The 24,957-nt window shown below is 39.4% G+C and overlaps 4 protein-coding genes across 6 annotated transcripts; 2 read left to right on the top strand and 2 right to left on the bottom strand.

The window, feature by feature from the left end:
• Window positions 1-9,989, bottom strand: ino80db (INO80 complex subunit Db). Its single transcript, XM_043241373.1, has 10 exons — window positions 8,937-9,989; window positions 7,022-7,268; window positions 6,202-6,938; window positions 6,023-6,122; window positions 5,147-5,359; window positions 4,176-4,282; window positions 3,846-3,979; window positions 3,527-3,759; window positions 3,280-3,437; window positions 1-2,553 (listed from the first exon to the last, which is right to left on the bottom strand). Exons 2-10 carry the CDS (start codon window positions 7,237-7,239, stop codon window positions 1,814-1,816), a joined length of 2,640 nt encoding a protein of 879 aa, XP_043097308.1. The 5' UTR covers window positions 7,240-7,268; window positions 8,937-9,989; the 3' UTR covers window positions 1-1,813.
• A 154-nt stretch (window positions 9,990-10,143) lies between these two features.
• On the bottom strand, window positions 10,144-16,173 carry ndufs1 (NADH:ubiquinone oxidoreductase core subunit S1). Its single transcript, XM_043241374.1, has 19 exons — window positions 16,063-16,173; window positions 15,384-15,466; window positions 15,176-15,270; window positions 14,981-15,088; window positions 14,799-14,875; window positions 14,626-14,707; window positions 14,360-14,490; window positions 13,973-14,158; window positions 13,690-13,824; window positions 13,476-13,590; window positions 13,239-13,384; window positions 12,406-12,534; window positions 12,177-12,306; window positions 11,655-11,815; window positions 11,369-11,523; window positions 11,019-11,194; window positions 10,784-10,918; window positions 10,635-10,707; window positions 10,144-10,530 (listed from the first exon to the last, which is right to left on the bottom strand). The coding sequence occupies exons 2-19, from the start codon at window positions 15,460-15,462 to the stop codon at window positions 10,439-10,441; spliced, it is 2,205 nt and encodes a 734-aa protein (XP_043097309.1). The 5' UTR covers window positions 15,463-15,466; window positions 16,063-16,173; the 3' UTR covers window positions 10,144-10,438.
• Window positions 16,174-16,570: 397 nt separating this feature from the next.
• Window positions 16,571-18,807, top strand: eef1b2 (eukaryotic translation elongation factor 1 beta 2). Its single transcript, XM_043241375.1, has 6 exons — window positions 16,571-16,732; window positions 17,028-17,150; window positions 17,349-17,478; window positions 17,666-17,729; window positions 18,395-18,520; window positions 18,606-18,807. The coding sequence occupies exons 1-6, from the start codon at window positions 16,653-16,655 to the stop codon at window positions 18,758-18,760; spliced, it is 678 nt and encodes a 225-aa protein (XP_043097310.1). The 5' UTR covers window positions 16,571-16,652; the 3' UTR covers window positions 18,761-18,807.
• Window positions 18,808-19,193: 386 nt separating this feature from the next.
• zdbf2 (zinc finger, DBF-type containing 2) lies at window positions 19,194-24,857 on the top strand. 3 transcript variants are annotated; one of them, XM_043242869.1, is made up of 7 exons: window positions 19,194-19,312; window positions 19,855-19,944; window positions 20,284-20,328; window positions 20,811-20,844; window positions 20,949-21,045; window positions 21,246-21,373; window positions 21,517-24,857. In XM_043242869.1, the coding sequence occupies exons 3-7, from the start codon at window positions 20,292-20,294 to the stop codon at window positions 23,936-23,938; spliced, it is 2,718 nt and encodes a 905-aa protein (XP_043098804.1). In that variant the 5' UTR covers window positions 19,194-19,312; window positions 19,855-19,944; window positions 20,284-20,291; the 3' UTR covers window positions 23,939-24,857. The 3 variants fall into 3 exon arrangements, with proteins under 3 accessions (XP_043098804.1, XP_043098806.1, XP_043098805.1); XM_043242871.1 differs by having other exon boundaries at window positions 19,254-19,312; window positions 19,855-19,940; XM_043242870.1 differs by lacking the exon at window positions 19,194-19,312 and adding an exon at window positions 19,323-19,520.
• Window positions 24,858-24,957: the final 100 nt, after the last annotated feature.

Raw genomic sequence — 24,957 nt, 5'->3', positions numbered from 1 at the left:
GCCAATTTTACCGTATTTATTGAGGAAATCATTATTAAATGATATTACAATATATAATCCGCACCGAATAAACAAATCTTTTTGGGTAAGGGATTCAAAAGATTCGACTCACTGGGATGCACCGCTATCATATTCTCGCTGCGAAATACTGAATCACATTCTAATTCCTTTGGCGCCCTCTGCCGTTATTAAAGTAATATCCCACAATGTTAAATCGGTTGTTATATTACAGCTTACAGCTTCTAGCTTGCCATTACAATCGGTTTAGAAAGCCAGCCAAAAGCGCTATCTGTTACGAATCACGATGCTTGTCTGATACTCTTTAGCTCTCCCACAGAATGCCTCACAAATACAGCTACCGCTTTCTAGCTAGCGCTGTTAGTGACTTCCCCGCAACACAAAGTCGTGGTCATAGCATTTTTAATTCACACATTTCAAATAAAACAAATAGAATTTCTCTTACACATTGTCTACACACACGCCCACATCCAAGCACTTAAGTAACAAAAGTAAACATGTCAATACATAAAAATACCTTGAACAAAGAAAAGGACCATAACATTTTAATAGGTTATAATAAACTTTTCTGTTGACTTGATACATTCAGTGAATAAGTATAAAAAGTATATGAGACGACCCTCGGTGTGCAAGGATATCTGTCAGTATGCCTGTTGTTGGTAAAAGCAGCATTATCTGGTACAACGGCAAGTCTACCAAACCACAATTTTATATCATTATCCATTTTATAAAGATATCGAATTAAGGTTATACGTCACTGTTCTCTTTAAAAGCTTAACTGCCCAAACACGATTTCATTATTTTGGTCAGTTAGATATACTGATATATAGATATTGTCTGATGTGGACATAAAAAGAGGCTTTCTTGTCAAGCCACTTTGGTAAGAAAGCATCTGCAAAGAAGATAAATGGGAAAGGGCTAATGAAGACTGGGCATGACATGGGGGTAAAGGCATCGTAACTACTCTCTTTAAAAGCCATAACAAGATAACCGACTATAGCTTTACACCATTTATTTCCCACAACTGCTATCACTTCAGCTAAAGGCCTTACACAGGAGCACATCGAACACTCAAAATTGAAGTTTAACACCCTCAAGTAACTTCATGGTAATGTGAGAAGGTAATTTCCTATCGAAAAACAGGGAGTAAATGCCACTTTTCATGTTTCCAAGAGTGAGATTTTGTGCATTTACAGATTTTTTTTTTTTTTTTTTTACCCAGTGACAATGCAAGGTGTATTTTGTTGATTTGCAATACACTGATTATAGAGGTGTTACACAGCTTTGATGGCAGGCACTTACACTTAGAGCAAGACCCCATAGTTTAACGGCTACTAAAAGCACATAAACACCATCTGCCAAAACAATATGCTTTTTAATCATCACACGGGACAAAATAGTGATACAACCATGACACCTTTCCCCTTGTGTTTGCCACTGACAAACTTGCCCATTACCTCTAAACAAGAACCACATGTTCACCAGTTACCACACATTTTCACTCGATAAAACTAGTTGTGCAGACTGCTACTCTATAAATATATTAAATATGCATTTAAGGATACAAGTGATATTAATGGCTAAAATCCATCTATGTTTGCTTTTCGAAAAAAGCAACTGTTTTGAGCCAACGAGGAAATTTATTGCTTGATGTTCTTTCTTGGGGGGGGAAAAAGATGTAGAGGACTGAGAAGACATACAGAATGACCCTGACGTTTGGGGGGGGAGGGGTTACGGGAAATCACCTGCAACATGTTCCCTGAACACTGAGTAGCAAATTGGTTCTGCCTCCAGTTTAGGCCTGGTCCATAGGTGGCGCCGGTGTACTATGGTGCGGCTGCAAGTCTGCTGGAATCCCACAGTGGTTAAACAGTGGGGGTAGAAGGTGCTTGGTTTGGGATGTTGGCGACGAGGGCGAGGATGTGGGTGTGGAGCGAGTGACGGGCGCAGTCTGAGGCAAATTGGAGAGGGCCGAACTGGGCTGAGAGGGAGCCGAGGGCACTGGGGTCATTGGCGTTGAGAGGGCTGTGGACATGAGCAGGCCATCCGAGGCAATAAGGCTGTGAAACTGTGAGGAATCGTTAAGGGGGAGGGCAAGAACTCCCCAGGAGCCGTGAGAGATGTCCTCATCCTTTCCGAGCGGCAGTTCACTCAGATCTGCTTTGGAGTTATCCATCTTCGCTAGGAGATGAGGCTGTCTCTGCGAGTATGTGCTGCTGTCTGTGAGATGCCCCACAGAGGATGGAGGAGTGAGAGGGGGTTGTGGTGACGGAGGTGACGGGGGGAAAGCATCTTCAGAGGTGGGGAGCAGACTGGGGTCCAGCTCCAGGCTGGAGAGAGTCTCAGCAGAAAGCCGTCCACTCAGTAGATCCACGACTCCACCTGGCATGCTTCGACAATCTACAGCTTCTACGGGACCGAGCTCAGGCATTCCGCTTAGACATGCAAGGGATTCTGGGTATGAGCCCATGGCCTGCAGAACACGAACCAGTTCTTCGGCCTCCTCGGAGGTGGGCAACAGCTCACCATTCTTGCCTGTTATGACAAATAAAACTAAATTATAGAATACCAAATGACTGTAAACAGACAAATGAAGCAAGGCAAGTAACTAGACCAGAAAAAGACATAGAACATTTTCTAATTAGATATCAACAATTAAAATTCCAGCATTAAACCTTTACTCTATGGCAGTGTTTTCTACTGGAAAGACAGATGATATTTATTCTGTCTGCAGTCAAACCATAAAATAATGTTTTTGTTTTCATAAAAAGGTTATTTTCATATATAAAATATTTTTTTTTAATAATAATAATAATAATATATATATATATATATATATATATATATATATATATATATATATATATATATATATATATATATATATATATAAAGATTTTTATTTCAAACTTAATTTTAAAATTCTGAAATCTTTTTTTGTTTCTCCCGAATTTAAGCTGGTTTCAACATTGATATTAAGTAATTTCTTGAAAATAATTGAGCATATTAAAATGGTTTCTGCACGATAGTGTGACAGTAAACACTGGGGTAATCAGTAATGGCTCCTAAAAGTCCAGTTTTGACATCACATAAAAATTACATCTCCAAAAAATATCAAACTGATTACAATTTACTTCAAATTGCAATAATATTTCACAATACTTCTCTTTTTACTATATTGTTCATCAAATAAAAGGAAGCCTTGGTAGCCCTAAGAGACATCTTTCAAAAACACTATTGCCATTAAAAATGTTATATTACCTTCAAAAAGATCAAAGTCCTGCAGGTCATCAGGGAGTCGAGGAAGCACATCTGAGAAATCCTCCTGATTCAACTCCAGGTCGTGGGGAATGTCGCTGATGTCATTAGTGATGTCATCTGGAAATTCATCTGCACTTAAATCAGGAGTTAAAGGGCTCCTGCAAGACACAAAGATGATGAGTGCACACACACACACACACACACACACACACACACACACACACATTTAAACACACTTGGCCCTCACCTTATGCCAGAGGGCTGAGTGGGCAGGCACAAGATGGAAGGCATTCCCAGGTTACCCTGAGGCTGCGCAGGAGGAATGGGTTTCTGAGGTCGCCTTGGTGCCCCTCTCTTTCCTTTCTTCTTATGCTTCTTAGTGAGTGCTGGAGGCTTGGCTTTCTTCAGTGGCCTGTGCCGCTGAATCTGCTGGTGGTGGTGGTACGTTCTCCGGCTGATATCACCTCGAAGGAAATTGTCCTGTAAAGTACCATTAGAGCACACACGGTTGAATTATTTACTAGCAAAAGTTTTTTTACACAATAAAATAGTCTACTGCTGCTCACCATTTTCTTGGCGTGCTCATCACAAAGTGGCGTCTGGTGTGTGATGTCAAAGACAGGAATGGAACACTGAGCTCCATCTGCAAAGCGAGCGGTGCAGCTTGAGAACAGCTGCTGAGAACGGTTCTGAAGGATATCTACAGAGCGCCATTAAGGACACAACACAGGGAACGCAGACAATCGTAAAACTTTAGTCAATCACCGAAGCAGATGGTTTGTCGAAAAGTCACGGGACAAACTGTTCAGAAAGGAAAGAAGTTCGCTTTTATTTTTACAAAGTACATTTTAGTTCAGTTCAGACTTATTCAAAGAATAAGAGCTTTAAGAGGATACGCTGAAAGCAGTGTCTGGTGAACGGTAAAGCTGAATTTCTACAGTCGTCTCCTTTCACGACAGCCGAACACAACCCTGAGTCATCTCCAGCCAACGGTTCTGCAGTGCTGTGGAACCAAAACATGTAAACATATAAAATACAGCTACATAAATCTTACAAAGCAGAGTACCGAATCAATCAGTGAAGTACTTAATGATATGTCACGCACATAAGAGTAAATCAAACACTCATTAGGACATGATCTAACACTCACTCTACAATATTTGCTGATTTTTCCAAAAACTTTTGATAAGCTTGAAGGGCAATTTTAAGATATTTTGTGTCTATTATACAGTTATACCAGTTAGATTTTAATTGCTAAAAATGCAATCAAAATATTACATCATTGAGAAAAATAGGAAAGAAAAATGTCACACTTCAGTTGTCTGATAAAAGCTCATCACTGGCTTTTACAGTGACGTAAGTGTTTTATCAGAAAAAAAAATCCACCAATGATACTCTTGCTGATAAAATATTTTCGTAATACAATTATAATTTGATAAGATTCAGAGGCCTGCACCTAACATATCGACATTACGATATTATGCGATATTTTACAGTCTGTTACATTTTTATTAACTCACGAAAGAAACCAAAGTATGAATAATAAATTTAAGTCGTTGCAAACTGCAAATCCTGTATCTCAACTGGAAAATCTGAAACTAAAAAGACGTTTTAGGTTTTTAATCATTTCGAAAAATAGAAATAATAGTGAATAAAATCCAAGTAGAAGATGAGATGATCACTTGTCTGATGAGAGCTCTTCAGTAGCTTGTTCTTTTCGTGTTCTCTAAAATGCTCACCTAGCATTTATGTGCATCTTAAATATATTCGCAATTTCTTTAAGACTGCAGCAATACATCACACTGTTAGTCATTTTATCGATAATATCGTTTCTTCATACCCTTAATACACACATGCACAGTTTTACCTGGAGGGTGTGGAGGTCTTTTCATATTGTTCCTGAAAAAGCTGTGCAGTGTGGTGAGGTTCCTCTCTTGCTGCCTGCAGCAGGGCTTTACGAAGGGCATGCTGGGATCTCCTCTCCCTCCTGAAGACCCTCTGCTCTCTGCAGAGGTGCGTGTGTTTTTGTCTCAGGTATGAGCAGAAGCCTGCCAAACGCTCAGCACGGGGACTGCTGGCACTGTGAGATGGGAAAGAGAATTCTCTAGATCAGCACTTTTCAAACTGTGGGTTGCAGAGTGTGAGCATTCATGCACTGCCAGAAATAGGAAACTATGGTATGAAAGTATAAAAACTAGTTTTTGGTTGTCATAACTTGTGTCACAGATCAAGAAAGTTTTTTTTCCTGAATTGAAGAAACAAACATACACCACACTTGAAATTATGTAAAAAGACAAAACAGACCGGAAATCAACTTGTAATAAGTTATAAATGAAAAATATTAATAAAAACCATAATTACAGCAATGCTCACTATACATTAATTAAAAAAATATAACATTATTAATGAGAGAGTAGTGCCAAAAATCTATCTTCTAAACCATGCCTTTTCCCCAATACAATCTAAAATGATTTATAACAAACAACAAAAAAATATTATGGTTTATAGGAACATTCAAACTTCTGGAAACCTGGAATTCCTGGAATACTGCTGTGGACATTGGGAGGTGGGCAAAAAGACTGAAAATATACACTCTTGATCTAATCTTCTAAATATTACTTTGAAAGACTCAAGCTTTCATTGAAAATCCATTCAGTGTTTGTCCCATTTATGAAACTGGAGAACACATACTGATTTGAGATTAGTGATATTTGTATTTGGTGTTGTGTTTGGATGACTGTACCTTTCCTCAAAGTGCTTCTCTTGTAGTCTCTGGCACTGATATGACATTAGTTTCCCCACGTCTCCATCTTCCTCTTCACTGTCTTCTGACCAGTCAAGCCCTAGAACGCAAGTTGTGTCTGTCATGAAATCAAACTAAAACTCAAATAAATGTCGACATCTCAAATCCCAATTACCTACCTAAATGTGGGTTCAGATCTTGGTACCTCCCCCTGTGTTGGTCCATCATTCGGTGAAACTTCTGCAAACACGGAGCTTGTTGTTGCATGGCAACTGAGTGCACTTTTATTAAACGTCTATGTATGTCATCACGGCTTGGTGCTGTCCCTGAAGCAGCAGGGACAACCTTTTTGTCAAATGCATGATTAAAGTCCAGTTTAATTTTGTCATCAGCTGGAGCTGCTTCTGCTGAGCCCTGACGGCTGTCCTGAAGAGTTGATGAGGTTTTGAATAACGAACCTGAACGAACTGCAGGGGATTGTGAGATTTCTGCGCGAGGGGAGGAGGGAACTTTGGGTGTTTGTGTGGTTCTTCCAGTCTGGGGAGGAGGGAGGCAAGGACGTGGAAGAGTTGAAGACAGAGAAGAGGTTCTGAGAAGGTTTGGGAAGGCTGGATCCACACTGCGATCTTGCGGTTTCGGCTTATGGTTCAGAGTTTGGCTTTCTTGGGGCTTCTTCAGGAATGTGCCACTTGATTTTAGCATTTTGTCCCCCCTGCAAAAGGCGAAGGGATCTGAGGGGAGTAGACAAGCCAGAGAGGGTGGTGGGGATGGAGGTAAAAGCTCAAGCCCGTTGTGAGTCTTTAGAGCCAGGGATGGAACGGTAATGTTGAGGGCCAGAGACTCTATCGTATCTTGTTTCTTCTTTCGCTCCTTCTTGGGGAGGACACCCATAACCTGAAGGTGACTATTACAATACCTAAAAGACAGAAGTTGTTTTTTTCAGTATTCTTTAAACATGCACATTATTTTCTTTAAACATTTGTTAATCAAAAGTCCTACTTTCGTTCATGAGCCTTGGGTATGGGATTGGTGCAGCGCTGGCTGTTGTACTTGGCTACATATTCACACTGCCTGAAAGGAGCAGTCCGGTCCTCGAGCACGTGACGGATGCAGAAAGCATAACCGTTGAGCCGTCGTTGCTTGCAAAGCTTTGGGCTATATGAACACAGAGGCTTGTGGTCCACCTCCGAGTAGTGGATGTGTTTGCCTTCATACATCCCAGGGCTGGAACTCTCCGGAACATCAGCTGATAAAAAAAATAATTAAAAAACCACGGTATGTGTATGAGACAAACAGGTGAAGTTGATTCTGCTTCTTTTGGAGTGCAGACAGCTATTCAATGAGAATTTTTTTTTACTCAAAACTGAATATGCTGTGCATTTACAATTGTAATTATATTTCAAATTTATATAAATGTCATGCACATATTTAAAAAATGTATCTATTGTTTTCAACCAGGTATAAGATGCATTGTACTTGAAGGGTTGGAAAACATTGAGCGACTTTTGCCCAAACTTTGCTTAGTCTGGTTGGTGCCCAATGTTGAAAGTCAGAGAGTCTTCAGATTTTTGGAAGTTAGAAGTCAGTGTTGACAGATTTCCAAGGAAATTGCATAGTCTATGACTGAATTTCATTATGCTGGAAGATTTCAAACATGTTTATAACACACTGTTTTCATCTGTCATGAATCTCGAAGCAGTTTGCTTTGTTCTGATGTATAGGGTGATCCTCAGTGTTAGTTAGTGCCAAGTTTTTCTCTGTAACCATTTACAAAATCTGCAAGCAAATGATGTCTATTTCTTTTAAATCTGTTAAAATCTACAAAGTCTTGTAGTATATTCCAGCCTCTCCTATGGTGTAGGCTAATATCCATTGTATTAATCTCAATTGGAGACAGCTACCATTGACAACACAGCTGCGTAAACTGTCTAATCTGCAGAGGCATGATGATAGTTGACATTTGTAGAGCACAGAAATCAAAGCTCTCAGCTCTTCCATTATTATTGTGCTCCTTCATGGTGTATAAGAACCAACGTATATAAAACTACAAATACGATGCATCTATACGAAACATTCAAACGGCTATAATAAAAGCATGGATATAATAATGACAAGCTTGCTTATCCTCAGGTCAAGTCACATCGATTTAAAAGTAGATTTCAATGTACGTTGCGGTCACCTCTAACACTGAACAAATCTGAACTCTGCATTTCAAAGCACTCATCAAAGAATGCAGCATGCAGGCTGTTCGGCATAAACAGCTCAAACCATTAAATATTAAACTGACAGGAAGCAGGAAAAGTAGCCCCTGTTTTAAGCAATCAATGACACATGGAAAAAAAAACAGCTGGTGTAAGCAGAGCTTTTAGCAGGTGAAGCACTAAATCATAAAACGATGGCTCATAAAAGTGTTTGGGCAGAGTACAATACGTTTGACATGCAAAGCAACTTTGAAAACGCAAGGGGACGGTGGACAACCCGCCTACTACTCTATCATGTACTTGGGCAGCACTATCAGTTACTTTTGAGGCAAGGATTGAGCAAGTTGGGTGTAGCGCCTGAAGTAACAATTTAATTCTTTTACGGAAGATACAGGCAAAATCAGCGCGGCATAATGTATTTCTTTGTTGCGTCTTTCAAATATTTCGAACGTATTTTGAAACTTTGTAACTGTCATCGGAATATTTGGTAAAGAGCAGGAGAGACTCGTTACCGATAATAAGCAAAATAACCTGTCAAACGAACATACGCGTTGTCGACTACCGGAGATATTTGTAAGTTTGGGGTATTATTTATCAGGAAATTTTAGATTAGTTTCACGGGTTTGAGTTGTAATAATATTGAAAGAAAAACAGGTATCAGATACATATTCTGACGGCAAGTATTCCTATTTTTGTGCGCAATTCGTAGTTACCGTTGGCCTGTGAAACCTTCCGAATCCCCCGAGTCGAGTAACGAGGCACCCGCCTTGCAGTGCGTGGTAAGCGCGCTTCCGCCTTTGCTTGAGTCCGTTGCTTCCCGGCAGCCGCTCAGTCCCCGATCTCTGCGGCCTGTGCTAAACAAGCTACGCTGATCTTTTCATACGGTCGACGGCTATTACTTTCAACGGGGATTTTCCGCCTCTACCTTTACGCTTAACGCTAGCAGATTTAGTTTTTTAACGCGTGGATATAATTTTATACTAATCCTACCGGCATATCTTTGCCGATTATAGAAATAAAACTAGCCGTACACAAGGAGAAGGGGGTGTTGGTTTAGTCATCGGATGCGAGGCTTCTTACAGCACAACTACAGGCACTGGGGGGACATGACAACAGCCAACAGTGCAACAACAACCTCTGCAACCATTTTGGAATTCAACTTTGTATGTTCATTGTCGGCTTTCAGAAAGATGACAGATCTCGCAAACCCATAATATTGATTAAACGTTTGTGTGCCTGGCTCTCAGAAGCGTTCAGACCAGCGGGATTTTTTTCTACGCCGCAGTCATTGATTTTAAGTTTGAGGGATCTCCCCCAAAGTCTTTTCCGACAGCCTCCTCTCGTGCGTCTCATCCATGCCTGGAATGACATCACCGACTTCAAATTCAGTGCAACCTCACGTGCGAAGATAACATTGTTGTCAGTCATAGTTTCCTTTCCCTGCGGTCAATAAACGTTATCAAAACGACAAAGCTTGTGATATAAAGTCTAAAGCAGGTGTTAGTGGGGGTAAAGAGATTTTGAAGTAACTAAGGTTGCCCCCTATCAATCTTCTTCAGTGATGTCACAATGGTCCAGACTGAGTTGCAAAACGTATACAAAGTTCTTGCAGACTTTAGGGCATGTGAGAAGTTTTATCAATATACTAACTCATGATTATCCATTACTCTGCTATTTAATGTAATTTAAAATTATTTAATGAACCATTTAAAATTAACTCATCAAATACAGTTATGTAAAATTAAATACATATTTGTAAAGCAAAACAGGCACTCAATTCAACAACAACAAAAATATATATATATATATACACACACATTTTCTCCTATCCTAGATTCTAAATGAACCAAAAACTTTTTTTTTTCTACTACGCCCTTCCTTTGAATAATTTATACCAGGGATGTGAACGTGACAATTGTATAATGATATAATACATTTTTATTTATCATAATAAGAGCTTTCCAAAACAAAGCAGACCTCATTCAGCCAATCACGGGAATGAAAACTTTACAACACCTTCCAAATCCTATTAAATATGAGCAAGATTATTTTCACACTTTTTTTTTTTTTTACTGCTCTGGTGAACTCGGACTATGCAGGAGATGTGAGACAAACAGCAAAGTATGCCAAAATTCAGGTATGTGTTTGTACATGTACTTGACTAGGACTACTTTTGTTCATATTAATATGGATAGACTGGATGCCTGCAAGAGTTTTAACAAATTGAGGGCTCATCAATTGCTGCGGCTCCCTCTGTCACAGCCTTCACACACTTGGCCATTGTCTGAGAGGCTCTGCTGATGGGGTCTGTAGATGAAGACAATTAAAAGGCAATGGTAAATTATAGGTTAAGACATACAGTTGGTTACAGCATTCTATTTGCACAGGAACTTATATATTTGTTACTCGACCTGTCATGTAGAAATCCTTGACTGTGAGCTGAGGAGGGACGAGAGGAGCTGCAAGCAATGACTGATTCACAGCCTAAGAAGAACAGGATGACATTACTGAACTGTTTTAGTAGTGCAGATTCTAATAGAAACTGAGAAAGAACACCAACCGTTGAAAGCTCGTGGGCCTGTTTGAAGTAATTGGCTTCCTCTACATCATCGTATCTCACCAGGTTAGGAGAGACTTCTTCTAGCCTACTTCTCACCTCATCCACCGTGTCATATGGGAGTGTGACTCCTGCCAGCTGGGCAAACAAAAACATGATTTTTATGTTAAATAAAGAGCTCAGGAAAGGTATATGAACAAGAGTATACGTTGTTAAAGACCAGATTTTAAGAGCGTACCTCAGAAATAGCATGCAAAATCTTCCAGTCCTCACGTGCCATACCAGGAGCAGTGACTGCCACTCTGGTCTGCTGGGTACGACCCTCTGTGTTAACGTATGTGCCATTCTTTTCGGTGTATGCAGCACCGGGCAGGATGACATCAGCCATGACTGCACCTACATCTCCGTGGTGACCTGATAAGCATGTAGTGGCATTAAATATATTTGGATGCCCCAATATACTCAAAATTGTTTGCCACAATACTCAAAAAATGATGCCACACCAGTTCATTAATTGATTAAGGCCTTTAGATCGCATTATAGACACAAAATCTATAGTATACAAAATATGTAAGTGTGTTCACTGACCTTGGTAGATGATAAAGCTATCTTTGGGAAGATCTGCTCTGGTGATGCAACCAGCATCGGCTCCTAGAAGGAACAGTATTTTGGGAGGGTTCTTCCGGATGGCATCAACACCAGGTTTGTAACCCAAGTCCAGGGCTGCCACTTGACTGGCCACCCTGAAATGTGTATGACAAGGCATGACCAAAAAAAAAAAAAAAAAAAAAAAAAGGAGAGAGACAAAATTCAAAATTCTTTAAAATCACAGAGAACAATAGCAGAAATGAACAGGCTTGTGGCACTAGCTGACCTGTGTAGCACATTGAGCACCTTCCATCCCTCCTCAACACCACTGCTGGCCCGGGAATTTTGAGCAATTGTGGATACAGCCTTAAAGATGGCTGCCCCATCCTCCCTCTGGAGAGCAGAGCTACCCACCACTACAACAGGCTTCTTGGCCTGAGCTAGGACCTGAAATACAAAAACAAAAATTAATTCAAATTGACATCATGCTTTCGATTAAATGATTGATTGATTGATTGATTGGGATTGCCAATCAACCCAATCAATCACTCCAAACAGGCAGACGAGTCTCGCCATCTAAATAATAGGACATCTACCTATACATAATCTATGGTTATAGTTGAATAAATGGTCATGTGACACGCGTTTTAGGTGGTGTAGTGTAAAAAGTGATAGTTTCTGAAATGCAGCGGAAACACCAGTGTAAACAAAGATTATTTTTATTCTAAAATGTGTTTTAAAATGAAAATGCACTACTGTAAATGGGGTCTTAAAGCTTCAAATAAACTTCAGTGCTATTAAATGCTACCTTGCAGAACGGATGTGTTCCAGCAGCAATGTCCTGCAGAACTTGTGTGGATTCACCCAAATGGCTGTAAGAGTAGCTCAGGTCCACCTCATGACCCACCATGGCCACCTGGAGCTCATTATGCAGCCAACTGAAACATGAAGTAAAAAAAAAACACGGTGAGGTGGAGTAAAATTACACCTGGTCAACCTTTTACTAATGTTGGCGACAGAATGTACAATGGTTATACCTCTTACGAACACGTGCATTGAAGAGAGGAGCCTCATAACGTGGGTTTGTTCCAACCAAAAGCAGAAGGTCACACTCCTCAATGCCAGTGATACGGCTGTTCAAGAGGTAATTGGAGCGCAGGTCGGTTCTAAGGAGACAAAAGAACAAAAATGGTTTAAATCCCTAATAGTAAAATTGAAAGGTTCAAACGTAAATTGCCATCAATTACTCATCCCCAGCTAGAATTTGAGAGACATCATCTAATTCTTGCTTGACAAATAAGTTTTGTTCTTGCATGTCACTAAAGCATGCGCCTGCAAGATGAACTGCACTTGATTGTATATTTGTATGTGAATAAAAGCCTGAATTGAATCTTCATTAAGAAATAATGCCAAAACCCACATTTAAATAGATATGTTTTATGAACTTCTAGAAGCTTGAAAAGGTTTGATGGATTGGACTTTCATGACAACGTGAAGGTGGGAAAATAATAACAGAATTTTAATTTCTGGGTGAAATATCAATTTAAGCAGTACAATCAGTACATTCAACATCAAGATAATAACATGATCAGAAGTTGCATTTTGAATAAAGAACATGTTTACATCTTCTGAAGAATTAAGTTGTGCTTGCATTGCAAAGTAGTTGCTGAAATTAAGGTGGATTAAGGAAAAGTTATTTGCTGAAGAAAAAAAAATGACACAAATGAACAATGACACTATTTAAGTGATAGTAGTTAGTAAAAAAAATTGTACTTCAAGCATTACTATGTAAAGATATCACTGATATCAGAACACACTTCAATCTCATTTCAGTCTCAAGAAAGATAAATCTGATCAGATTAGTACTCACCCGGCACCTGCCATTGGAAAGATCTCCTCAGTGCAGAGGGTCTCACTATTCAGTCTGTTCAGTAGGTCCTTCAGAGCCATCAGTGCCTCAGCATCTACCATCCCACCAGCAATAGCTCCTACCTCAGAACCTTGAACTCCCTGGAGCTAAAAAAAAACCCCAAAAAAACCACAACCATTGAAATTGTTGTCTTTAAATGACAAAAGGTGGTTGATTCTGGATTCTGCAATCACTCACTGCTCCAGCTACACGTGTGAGAACATCCTCCCAGGTAGTGGCTACCAGTTGTCCACTGGCATCCTTCACCATTGGCTGGGTCAGACGCTGCCTCTTCAGCCCATCGTATGCAAACCTTAGAGGGTGAGCCAGAGACAGGACAGTGGAGTCTGCATGAGCATGCGTAAATGGAAGGAGAATGTTTTCATATTTTAGGAAATACATTTGTGCTCACCTGGTCTTGTCAGATATCCATTCTTCATTGACGTCCTCATTCAGACGGGGCAGAATTCTCATGACCTCACCACCCCTGGTGCTCACCACAATGTTGGAGCCAACAGCATCCAGTACATCAATAGATTCAGTCTTTCTGTAGACACATCAGCAAAACACATTTAAAAAGCAGAAAGGTTATACATGGGACACTAATTCAACACGCAACCCACTATTAAAAAGCAGCATAAAGAAATAAGGATCAAAGTGTGCACAGAAGAACAAATAATCTCTCAGGATTATACCTGGTCTCCCAGGGTCGTGCGGTAAAAGCGTAAGGTTTGGACGTCAGTGCTCCAACAGGACACAAGTCAATCACATTACCAGACAGTTCAGACATGAACATCTTCTCTACGTAGGTGCCAATCTGCATGTCGTTACCACGTCCTGTGGTTCCCAGATCCTCCACACCAGCAACCTCACTGGCAAAACTGTGAAGGGGAAAAAATTATACACACACATACATTTTAGTTTATATTAATTAAACATATTAATTTATATAGATTAATTTAATAATTCAAATGTAATTTTTGATGAAGGAGCCAGAAAAAAAAAATCTTGTTGTTGGGTTATGCATAACATGCATTTTATGCATTTATGTTCCTTTCAATGTAAATAAACCTCCAACTCACCGAACACAACGTGTACATTGTATACAACGGGTCATAATTGTTTTAATAAGTGGGCCGATGTTCTTATCTTCAACTGCTCTCTTCCCTTCTGTAAAACGACTTCTGTCAGCACCAAACATCATCGATTGGTCCTATATATCCAGCACAACATCAAGATAGGTAAAAACTTCATTAGGGATAATTCCATTTCCATTCTTGAGTGCATACTCAAGTTCACATTCAAGTTCCATTAAATTGCTGTGAACAGTATTTTTTTTTTTTTTTACCTGAAGATCACACTCTCCTCCCTGATCACAGATTGGGCAGTCAAGAGGGTGGTTGGAAAGCAGGAACTCCATAACTCCCTCTCTATCAGAGACACAAGAAATACAAACTGACAAATGCACTCTATGTAATGTGACGCGTAAACATTATTTGTCAGAAAAAAAACAACTCAAACCTGGCTTTCCGTGTTTTCTCTGAGTTGGTCAAAATGTTCCACCCCTTCATAACAGGCATTGCACATGCTGCAACAGGCTGTTGATGAAGCACAGATTTAAAAAAAAATGCTTATACAAAGACTGGTCATGTATTTATCAATAATATGTGATGTTACAATCATAGTGCATATAAATAGGTTACCTTTGGTGCTTTCTCAATTTCCACCAGACACATGCGGCAGTTACCAGCCACTGACAGACGATCATGATAGCAGAAACGAGGAATCTGCACACCTACTTTCTCACAAGCCTAAACACATTAAGCATGTCAACATACCACATGAGATGTATAACCTTACATTGAATTAATAAGAGGAAATGGCCACTGCATTATCACCTGTAGGACAGTGGTCCCTGGCTCCACCATTATAGGTTTTCCATCAACAAACACCTCAACCATATTGCTCGAGGCCCGGACTGAAGTTGTAAAAGCTGTTGTAAAAACAAGCCAGTGTTAGAACATTATTCAGTCAAATAAATTGTTTGGCATTCTTAAAGAAGGGAATTACACTTGATTTTTAAAGATAAAAAAGAACGCAAATTACCATTGTTACTGGTGGCAATGGAGCCCTTGGAATGGGCAGCACCTGCCAAAGCCCGACTTACTGCTGGCAAACGCAACATGTTGCTGTAGAAGAAAATGCCAGGTGATTAGAAGCACACGTAACATGTTGATCCCTAGTATTTAATGAATAGTATCTAGGTTAACAATGGATAAATATGCCATTCTATTTTGAATCACAAGGACACTGTAAAGAAATATACACAATATAATCATACGGATCAGACCCTAGATATGCAGTTGACAGTATTAATTAGAACTTCTTTTTATTTAAATTTCTGCATAATGCAAAGAGCACAACAAATCATTAGATTGCAAAACCTAACTTTATAACACTCATAAAACGCATTTCTGCTCTTAACATAAGCATGACGCACAATATTTATAAAGCAACCCATTTAAAATGTAGCTGGGTATAGCACTGTACAATGAAAGCATCTCAAATCGTTATAATGTAAAACTAATGCTGTTGACATTACCATCTATACACACACTGGTTAGCAGGCTAGCACTGCAGATTACTCAAGGACAGGGAGAACGTTACTGTAAATTAACCATGTTTCGCATGCATTTATAATTCCAGCCGTTATACACAAAGTAACTATCCAGACATTATGCCCTCTACGCTGAAATCTACACAAAAGACCATCTTTAAGTCTTACCTCGACGCTATTTGGCCTTCTAGACCAAAACAGCGTTACTGCCGTAGGTTCAGTTGTGAATGTGTACTCGGGAGGTTTCGGAGATGACGGAAATAGCCGATGCACATTAGTCTTTGAAAAAAAGACAAAAAAACATTTCATTAAGTTAGATTGTTCTACAATATAGGAAATTGATATACGTGTGTTAAAATACAGCAAGGTAAAATAAACGTAATATGATTAATTTAAAGTTTGTGATTGACCTTTTACATTAACTCAACGTCATTTCCGCTCATAAAAGAGGTCGTTTCCTTCTCTTATTTTTAAGTTAAAAGCCCACCAGTCAACACTGTTTTCGGTATCTGTGAAAAACGGGAGATGATTGCCGTGCCGTGTTTATTGTCTATAAAAATTAAGCTTTTCGCGAATATGGCAAATAGTTGTAAAAAATGTTCCTTTTTCGTATGATTTTGCTAAACGTGTCGAGAGTGGGCGGAGTCATGTCGTCAGCGGTATAAAGAACATCTCACGTCCTTTTCTCGTTCCTTCGCTCTTCCTCCAAGCTCAGGGTTCCACGTCTGTACACGAGGTCTCACCGGCGACTTCTAACAATGGGCTTTGGTGATCTTAAAACACCCGCTGGACTCAAGGTCCTAAATGAATTTCTGACAGACAAAAGTTACATCGAGGGGTAAGCTATTTTATTTGCCTAGTCTTATTAGGCTTGTAACAACTTTTTTTTTTTAATGCTATAATGCTAAACTGATTTTGGATGCAGTTATAAATGTCGGAGATCACTGTTATTTTTTTCGTAGCTACGAATAGTATATGTATGAACAATTAAACATTGCAGGGTGTGTATACTAGTAGTATTGTGCAATTATATAATTTAATCCATTCATAAATGCCTCCATAGCTCATGGAGAAAACACCAGCCTTACTACAAATTTGATAGCTCAATATTATTTTAATTTTTTTTGAAACAGTTATGTGCCCTCTCAGGCTGATATTGCAGTGTTTGATGCCCTGTCTGGCGCCCCCTCAGCTGACCTCTGCCATGCTTTGCGCTGGTACAACCACATCAAGTCTTACCAGAAGGAGAAGGGCAGGTAACCTGAAGCTTGTTTTGTAGTATATAATCATTTGCAGGTACATCCACCAATGTATGATGACTATCCTATTACCATCTTTCGCCTGAGTGACTGATGAATAATCTTTCAAATTCTGATTTGGCTGGCAGTTCTCAGCCTATCTGGCGCTTTTGCACCAAAACAAGAATTCACTCTTCTTTCTTTGACCTTTTTCAGCCTTCCAGGTGTGAAGAAGCCTCTCGGTCAGTACGGCCCTGCTGGTGTGGAGGACACGACTACAGCAGCTCCTGCGGCGGCCGACGAAGACGACGATGACATCGATCTGTTTGGTTCTGATGAGGAAGAGGTGAGTTCAGTAACGGAAGCGATGGTTTGTTTTAATCCGATTGCCTGGTCAAATGATGACTTCTTACCATCTTTCGGCTGATGTTGTGATAGACAACCTTTTCTTCCTGAAAGCCAGTTAGTAAAAAAATGACCATGCAGTTGCTGTGTGTTTGATCATGGACCTAACCGTGGATATTTCTTTACAGGATGAAGAAGCCACAAAGCTCAAAGAGGAGAGGCTTGCAGCGTACAACGCAAAGAAGGCAAAGAGTATGTATTGATTTACTCTTACATGCACACTACTAGTCAAAAGTTTGCAATAATTGGGATTTACTTTTTGAAGTGTTTCATGCTGACCAATAAAGTCAGATCATTCTAATGCTGATTTGGTGCTCTGTTATCAATAACGGTTCTTTATCAGCGTTTCTGCTGCTTAATATTTTTGTGTAAACGATTAGTGTTTTAATAAGTCTTATCCAAATAACTTTTTGAATGTACATATTTAACATCAATAAAGGTTTCTTTGACCCCAATCAGCATATTAGAATAATTTCTAAAGTATCATTTGACGCCAAATACTAAACAAATTGCTGTTAAAAAAAAAAAAAAAAAAAAAAAAGCATTGCTGTCTCATGAATGTTACACTTAAAATATAAAAAATGTTTAAAGTACAGTAGCAGTGTCCAAATCAGCCATGTTGAGCACCGTAGACTTTTAAAATACTTAAATCCTAACTGTTCCAAACTTTTGACATTTGACTAGTTTAGTGATGACTTCCTATTACCATCTTTCGGCTGAATGATGTGATTGACACTCTTTTTGCCTGATATTAACTAGTCATTTAGTGGTGATTGTTGGTGTCCTGGTTTTGCTTTATCATTGACTTTTTTTTTTTTTTTTTTTTTTTTTTTTTGCCTTTTTTATTGTCTGAGCAGAACCTGCACTTATCGCCAAGTCTTCCATCCTGTTGGATGTCAAGCCCTGGGATGACGAAACGGACATGGCCAAACTTGAGGAGTGTGTCCGCAGCATTCAGCTGGACGGTTTAGTCTGGGGACAATGTAAGTCAATGTAGTGCATGCAAGTCAAAGTTTTGTCCATATTTTGTATTTTGCTAAACTAACTGACCCGACCTCTCCCGTTCAGCTAAGCTGTTGCCTGTCGGCTATGGCATCAAGAAGCTGCAGATTGCCTGTGTTGTGGAGGACGATAAAGTTGGAACGGACCAGCTGGAGGAACTGATCACAGCCTTTGAGGACTACGTGCAGTCCATGGACGTGGCAGCCTTCAACAAGATCTGAAAGCCCACAGTACAAAGCATTAATCCAATAAAAGCACTTCAAATGCACTTTTTGTATGTGGTTTTATTTTATTTTGAGAAAATATTCCCTGTGTGGCTTTGAATTGAAAATGTTAATTGTCATGTTTTATGCACTTAGTCCAGCTTGTCTCTCACCCCTTAAATTTTAAGTTTTTAAATGTAGAAGTAACAGATTGGTTTAAATGCAATTTGAAGCGCTTTTTTTTTTTTTTTCCCATGACTGGGAAAAATATTAATTTAATAGTTTGACGCTTGCAATCATATATATATATATATATATATATATATATATATATATATATATATATATATATATATATATATATATATATATATATATTTTTTTTTTTTTTTTGACTTTTCCTATAAAGGTCCTTTTTGTAGCGTTGAGTTCGCAGCCCATTGATTAAATTCCGCTTTAGACTTTTATAGTGGGCGGATTCCCGCGCTTTACTCTTACGTCACTCCACGAGCAGACCTAAGCTAAATACGGATACCGATGGGATCTAAGTGGAATAACATCTATTATCAGGTGACGGCGCGATGAAGACTGCAGCCACGTTTTGTTCATGTGTTTTGTAGATCGTAAATAAGTGAATATTTACCATGTCACGGTCCCGCTGTCCACGTTGTCATGCTAAGTGTCACTAGCTTGCTAAGTGAACTAGCATAGCTGGCTAGCTTAAAACTACTGTTTGTGTGTTCCCAAACAATGTGGATAGTCTGAGACGGTGTAAAATGTAAGCATTTTTAAAATTCGTTTTATTTACGTGGAAATATTAGGACGCGCTGTTTAAGTGGACGTGTTTGCGTGTGCAGGCCGGTAGATATACGAGTGTTTATTTATTTATCAGTAGTTAAAGTCGGACCATAAACACACTTCAAATTAACGACAAGTTCATTATATGCATGCTTTAAAGTATCAGGACTCATTTAAGATGCATAGTTTTATTAATGTTTCTTTCTTAACGTATTATTAGTTCGTGTTACACAAGTACAATAATAAGCAAGTGCACTCACAAAAGACTTTTAAGTGTTTTCTAATTCTGCCATATATATCTCCTATATCTTTAGATGCGACTTTTAACTTACCACACGTGGCTGTACACATCTACGCGGTGATGTGACACGGAAACATTTACAGTCATCCTCTCCTCCATGTAGGCGAGTATATATTTTGTATATTTTATATAGATATGTTTTTGATTTGTTTATTGAATTTTGTTTAATAGTCTATTTTGGCATAGTCTATTGCTTAAGGCTAAGTTTATTTATAAAATATGCAAGAACACACCAAAAGTCAGTAATTGCATATCAGCAATATTTCTGCAAGGCCCAGAGCAAGAAAGATAAAATATAAGTGGAAAAATTAAGTGTAAATGCATATTAAAATGGTATAAACAGTGAGTTTAACAGATGTTTTTTTTTATGTCTCACCTATACAGTGTGCAGTACAATAATGCACCATACAACTCTCTCTTATTCTGTGTTTGATTGCTATAGACAGCACCATGCCCTTGGAGGAGGAACCACAGTCCTCTGCTAAAAGTAAGCCAGTTTTTATACTTTCGTTTTTTTTCTTAAATCATTGAGCATCTGAGAGCCTGGAGGGACTGTTAAAGTACAAATTAAATAATCATACACCATTAGGATAATAAAATAGTAATAATAATAATAATAAAAGAGATTAAAAGCCTTCTATGTGTGTGTTGTTTTTGTATTTTTTTTTGAAAGCGAGCCGTAGTTTGTTAGAAATGAACAACACTAAAGAAGAGGGAATGAATATCTAGACTACAAAAAAAAAATCTGCAAATGAAGATGAAAATTGCTTTAAGAGGAATCATTGCTTTAAGATGTTTAATAACTAAGAACAATTTAAATGTTCTAAAGTTATTGTTAACATGTGAAAGTTCATTCAATTTGGTATTGTCTTTTTTCACCGCTGATGTAACTTCTGTGTCATGGAGCAAAACTAGTTAAGCATCATTGTTTCAGAGAACGCATGTGAATGTTTTTTTTATGTGTTGTAGAAGCAGAGAGGCGTCCAGCTGGCATGTCTGGCAGGTCAGTTGTCTGAAAATAAATTTGCAGCAATCCATTATCGAGCTCATATTGTGTTTATATTACTAATATATATCAAAACTTATATATATTTACCCGATCTGAAGGACTAGTAGAGGAGAAGAGGCTGTTGCTGGTCCTTCCAGCTCCCAAAGACAGGGTTACTGCAGCTGCTGTCAAGTTTTGTACAATAGTGTGGAACAGGTATGTTACTCTCTATCATTCACCTTTTTGAATTACTGTTGTGGTAAAATAATCGGGTTAATAATTTAGCAGTACCAATATTGCAATACCAAATAGATTTATGTATTGAAGTTTAAAGATAATGTATTTATGATCATCAGACCTGTTTATAATTATTAACATGACATTCTGAATTATTATGGCTTTTTTGTATTCTGCAGCACATTTTGAGTGCCCAACATAGAGAAGTGGTACGAGCTGCTAGAGCTAATGTATCTTCTGGAAGTCTGTTAGAGAGATTTCTCCAGGATGTACTTCAGCATCATCCTCATCGCTATAGTGATACACGGTATCCAATCCACATCAGATTTCTCATTTAGCCTTGTTGACATGTTCTCACAACATACTGCATGCCTGGTGTTTTGTGAATGGAAAAAAACAACAACAACGCAGTGTTCGCTTGCTGTTTCTAACACTTCTTTTTCTCTGTAGGCCTACTCATGCTGATCTGCCTTCACTAACCACCCCACTCGTTCCAAAAGAGGTGCTCTCAGAGGTGTACTGTGGATCAGACGATGATGGAGTCTCTGTTGGGACACGTGAGGAGATGCCTACCTCTGATGAAGAGTCTTGTGAAATGCTGCAAATGGCAGCCTCAACTCCAGCAGTGATGACTGACCTTACTGCATCTACACACATTCAAGCAACTTCCCAAAAAGGAAAAATGGTGCCTGATCCACCTCCCTCTGAAAAGTACTCCCCCACACAGGGTTTTTTGCACAGGACTAGTGACAAACCACATACATCACAATTGACACTACCTATTCAGAGACAGAGTTTACAAACAAACCCCTCTAGACATCCCTGTGTTTCAGAGGGTCCACCATGCGCGAAGACTGGAGCTGTTGAACACAGGAAAGCACACAAGAAAACCAATAGGGATAAAGAGGGGAGCGACTCCATTAAAGCTTCCCGTGCCCCACCTGTTGCAAAGTGCATTACCTCGAAGGACCAGCCTTCAACCTTTCGATCGGTGGCTGAAGAGTCCACAGTGTGGATTTCAGCACTGCCACCTTGGAAAGGCCCCCATAGGGAACAGACTTTCAGTCATCTATCTGATCAGATTCGAGATGTGATAGAGGAGGTTATTGAAAAATACTGTTATGGCCACAGTCTCAATGTTGATCGGTGGGAGGAAGATGGGAGCTTCGCTCTTAGTCCTCAGTCTATGGATCAATCCAAAGGCAGTGAAGAATGGGACAATGCAATACAGATGGCTTTGGGAAAGGCAAAATCTATAGAAAAAAATTTAGCAGAGTTATTGGAAGTGCATATAAATCTCGAAGACCAAGGATACCAGACTCAGCTGGAGACGGCCCTAAACACTGTGGGAATGCCTGAGGAAAACATAGAGAGTTCTGCTGAGAAGGTGTTTCCTGATCTTCCCCACATACCACAGTCTTTTGTTGGCAAAACAATGACACAAGTGATGTTTGAAGACGACATGAAGATAGACTCCATAGTAAAAGAATTCCAACACGGCCAGTTCCGTTGCTATTTTGACAGTGAATCATTAGCTAGGTTTGGGAAGCACAATAAAAAAAGGAGAAAAAAAAAGAAGCAGGACAGAAATGAGGAGGCTGATAATGCTTGCTTGGAACCTACAGACATCTTGCCACTCACGGATCACCACGAAGAAGACCCCAGGCATTCAGCTGTTTTGTTAAAGAAAACAAGGCAAAAAATTTACAGACTTGCATCACGTTGCCAAGTGGTAAAAGTAAGCCACAGTACACAGACTATTCCTCTTAGCTGCCCTGTAGTACGACGAAAACCGTCACAAGAAACATTTCCCTCAACACACAGTGAAGAGCCCCAGCAGTGCCCCAGCCCTGAAAGGACCCCTGATATGAAGACCAGACTCTGCGCTTTGAAGCTTCCAGCTTCTTACTGCAAGATAATGAGTCCTCTACAGCCCAAAACTGTGGTATATGTGCTTTCTTCCCCCGATGGGGGTCAAGGAATCTCTAAGCCTACTCCTATTAAGAAAGCCGGGAGGAAACGGAAGTCATGCGATAGCGACGTTGGCCTGAAATACAAATACAAAAAGACACCTCTGAAGTTCTATGACCCTTTGACCAATAGGATCTTGAAGAGTCCACCAAAAGGCATGTCTTCACACTCTAATTCCAAATCTCTTTCACATGTCCGACAGCTATTTCGTAGCCTTAGCCCAGATATTAATAAGGAGAGACAGGGCCTGGGGCAGGGGCAGTCATCAGGAGTTTCTCGGAAGGCTCGTGGTAGGAGCAGTATGGTTGATCTATGTGCCTCCACCTCAGACTCCATACTGGATAGCGCCGGCCCCTCAGAACCTGGTTCTTCTTTGTCTAGCAGCCGAAGAGCCTTATTTACCCGCTCCTCTATCTCAAGTAGCAGTCGTTTCCTCCTCGGACACCTCACTCCATCTACCCATGTGGATGATTCTTCCAAAGCACTTTCTCACTCTTGTGCGGGCAGTTCCTATAAGGTTGGAGGACTGGAACAAGAGGAACGCTGCCAACAGACGCCAGTTGACCAAACACCAATCAGACGTAGCTCACGGAGAGCTGGGTCTTTGACTCCAGCCAAGAGACCACCAGTACCCCCTTACAGGACCAAGAGGAAGTCACACAAACCACAGCGCAAAGCAAAATCACAAGCCAATCTCCAGGAAACTGTTGGCTCCCGTATATCTGCAGAATGTAGGACATCTCCCAGAAACAAGAGCCCTGCTAGGTCCTCACTTAGATCCTCTAAACTGGCGATTCAGCCGATTATTACATCCTCTTCTAAACAAATAAATACAATGCTCAGTGCCAGTCAGCAGAAGAGAGTGAGGGGGAGGACCGCCACTGTACATATAGCAGACTGAACGTTATTAGACACCAGCCATGAGCATAAGCTGTCTTCTCTTCTTTAAATGCTGTATAGTTTTGCACAGTTGAATTTCAGCAGACTGTTTCTAGTTGAAGTTCATTTTTGTCTCTAAATGTTTGTTGTCATAAGCATTTTTTAACTTGTAATGAGTATATTTTTTAAGTTTATAATGGGTATTTTCTCAAAGGTTGATGGATGTAAATTAAATTTATAATTATAATTTTTGTCTTTGATAATAGTATATTAGAGCATGTTTTTCCACAATGGGTTTTGACACTATAAAATTGTCTTAAAAATTGCAAACCTACAAAGGCAAAAATTGCTCAAGTCAGCAATACAGAGCTTACACAAGGAGCAAATGTCTCTTTGGGAATCAGCCATTCATTCTCTCTATCACAAACGCACAATACAAATGCTTTTATGGGCTTTTTACACGTTGTAATCTAAATGTGGATTAATGTTTGCTCCCACTGCAGAGATAAAGTACTTTTTTGTGCATATATTGCTGCACTAACACTTTGCCTAATGGTTGTTGAGATCAAAGCATCTCAAGAGCCCAGCAGCTGTAGTGAAGGTTTGTGATATTCCATGTAAGGGGGCAGAAGCTACAACATTGTTTTTAAAAAATATAGTGAGGTTGGTTCATTGACTTTTCTCTCCTATGTGGCGGGAGAAATGAAATACAAATGTCTTAAGAGTGACTATGGAAGCCTTAATATAAAAGGTTTTCTCAAGGCCAACTCTTTATATGTTAGTAAATGTAATAAAATGCTTCACAGGGAGCAAAACAAAAAAGTATTAGGGTCTATGTACAAGCAATGTAAAAAAACAGCAGTAATAGATTATATCCTTTAGTACAAAATTGAAGTGGTATGGGTAGAAAAAAATATAAATGCAATAGAAGAGCAATGAGCTTATATAATGTTCGTGTGTGTGTGTGTGTGTGTGTGTACAAACTGAAAAATTATATATTTAAAAAAAAAAACATTGAAACGTTTAGTCGGTCTGTCAATG

The sequence above is a fragment of the Puntigrus tetrazona genome, chromosome 6, assembly GCF_018831695.1.
Source record: "Puntigrus tetrazona isolate hp1 chromosome 6, ASM1883169v1, whole genome shotgun sequence".
Taxonomy (NCBI): Eukaryota; Metazoa; Chordata; class Actinopteri; order Cypriniformes; family Cyprinidae; genus Puntigrus; species Puntigrus tetrazona.
The sequence above is the reverse complement of the archived record's forward strand: the minus strand, read 5'-3'. Positions and strand labels throughout refer to the sequence as shown.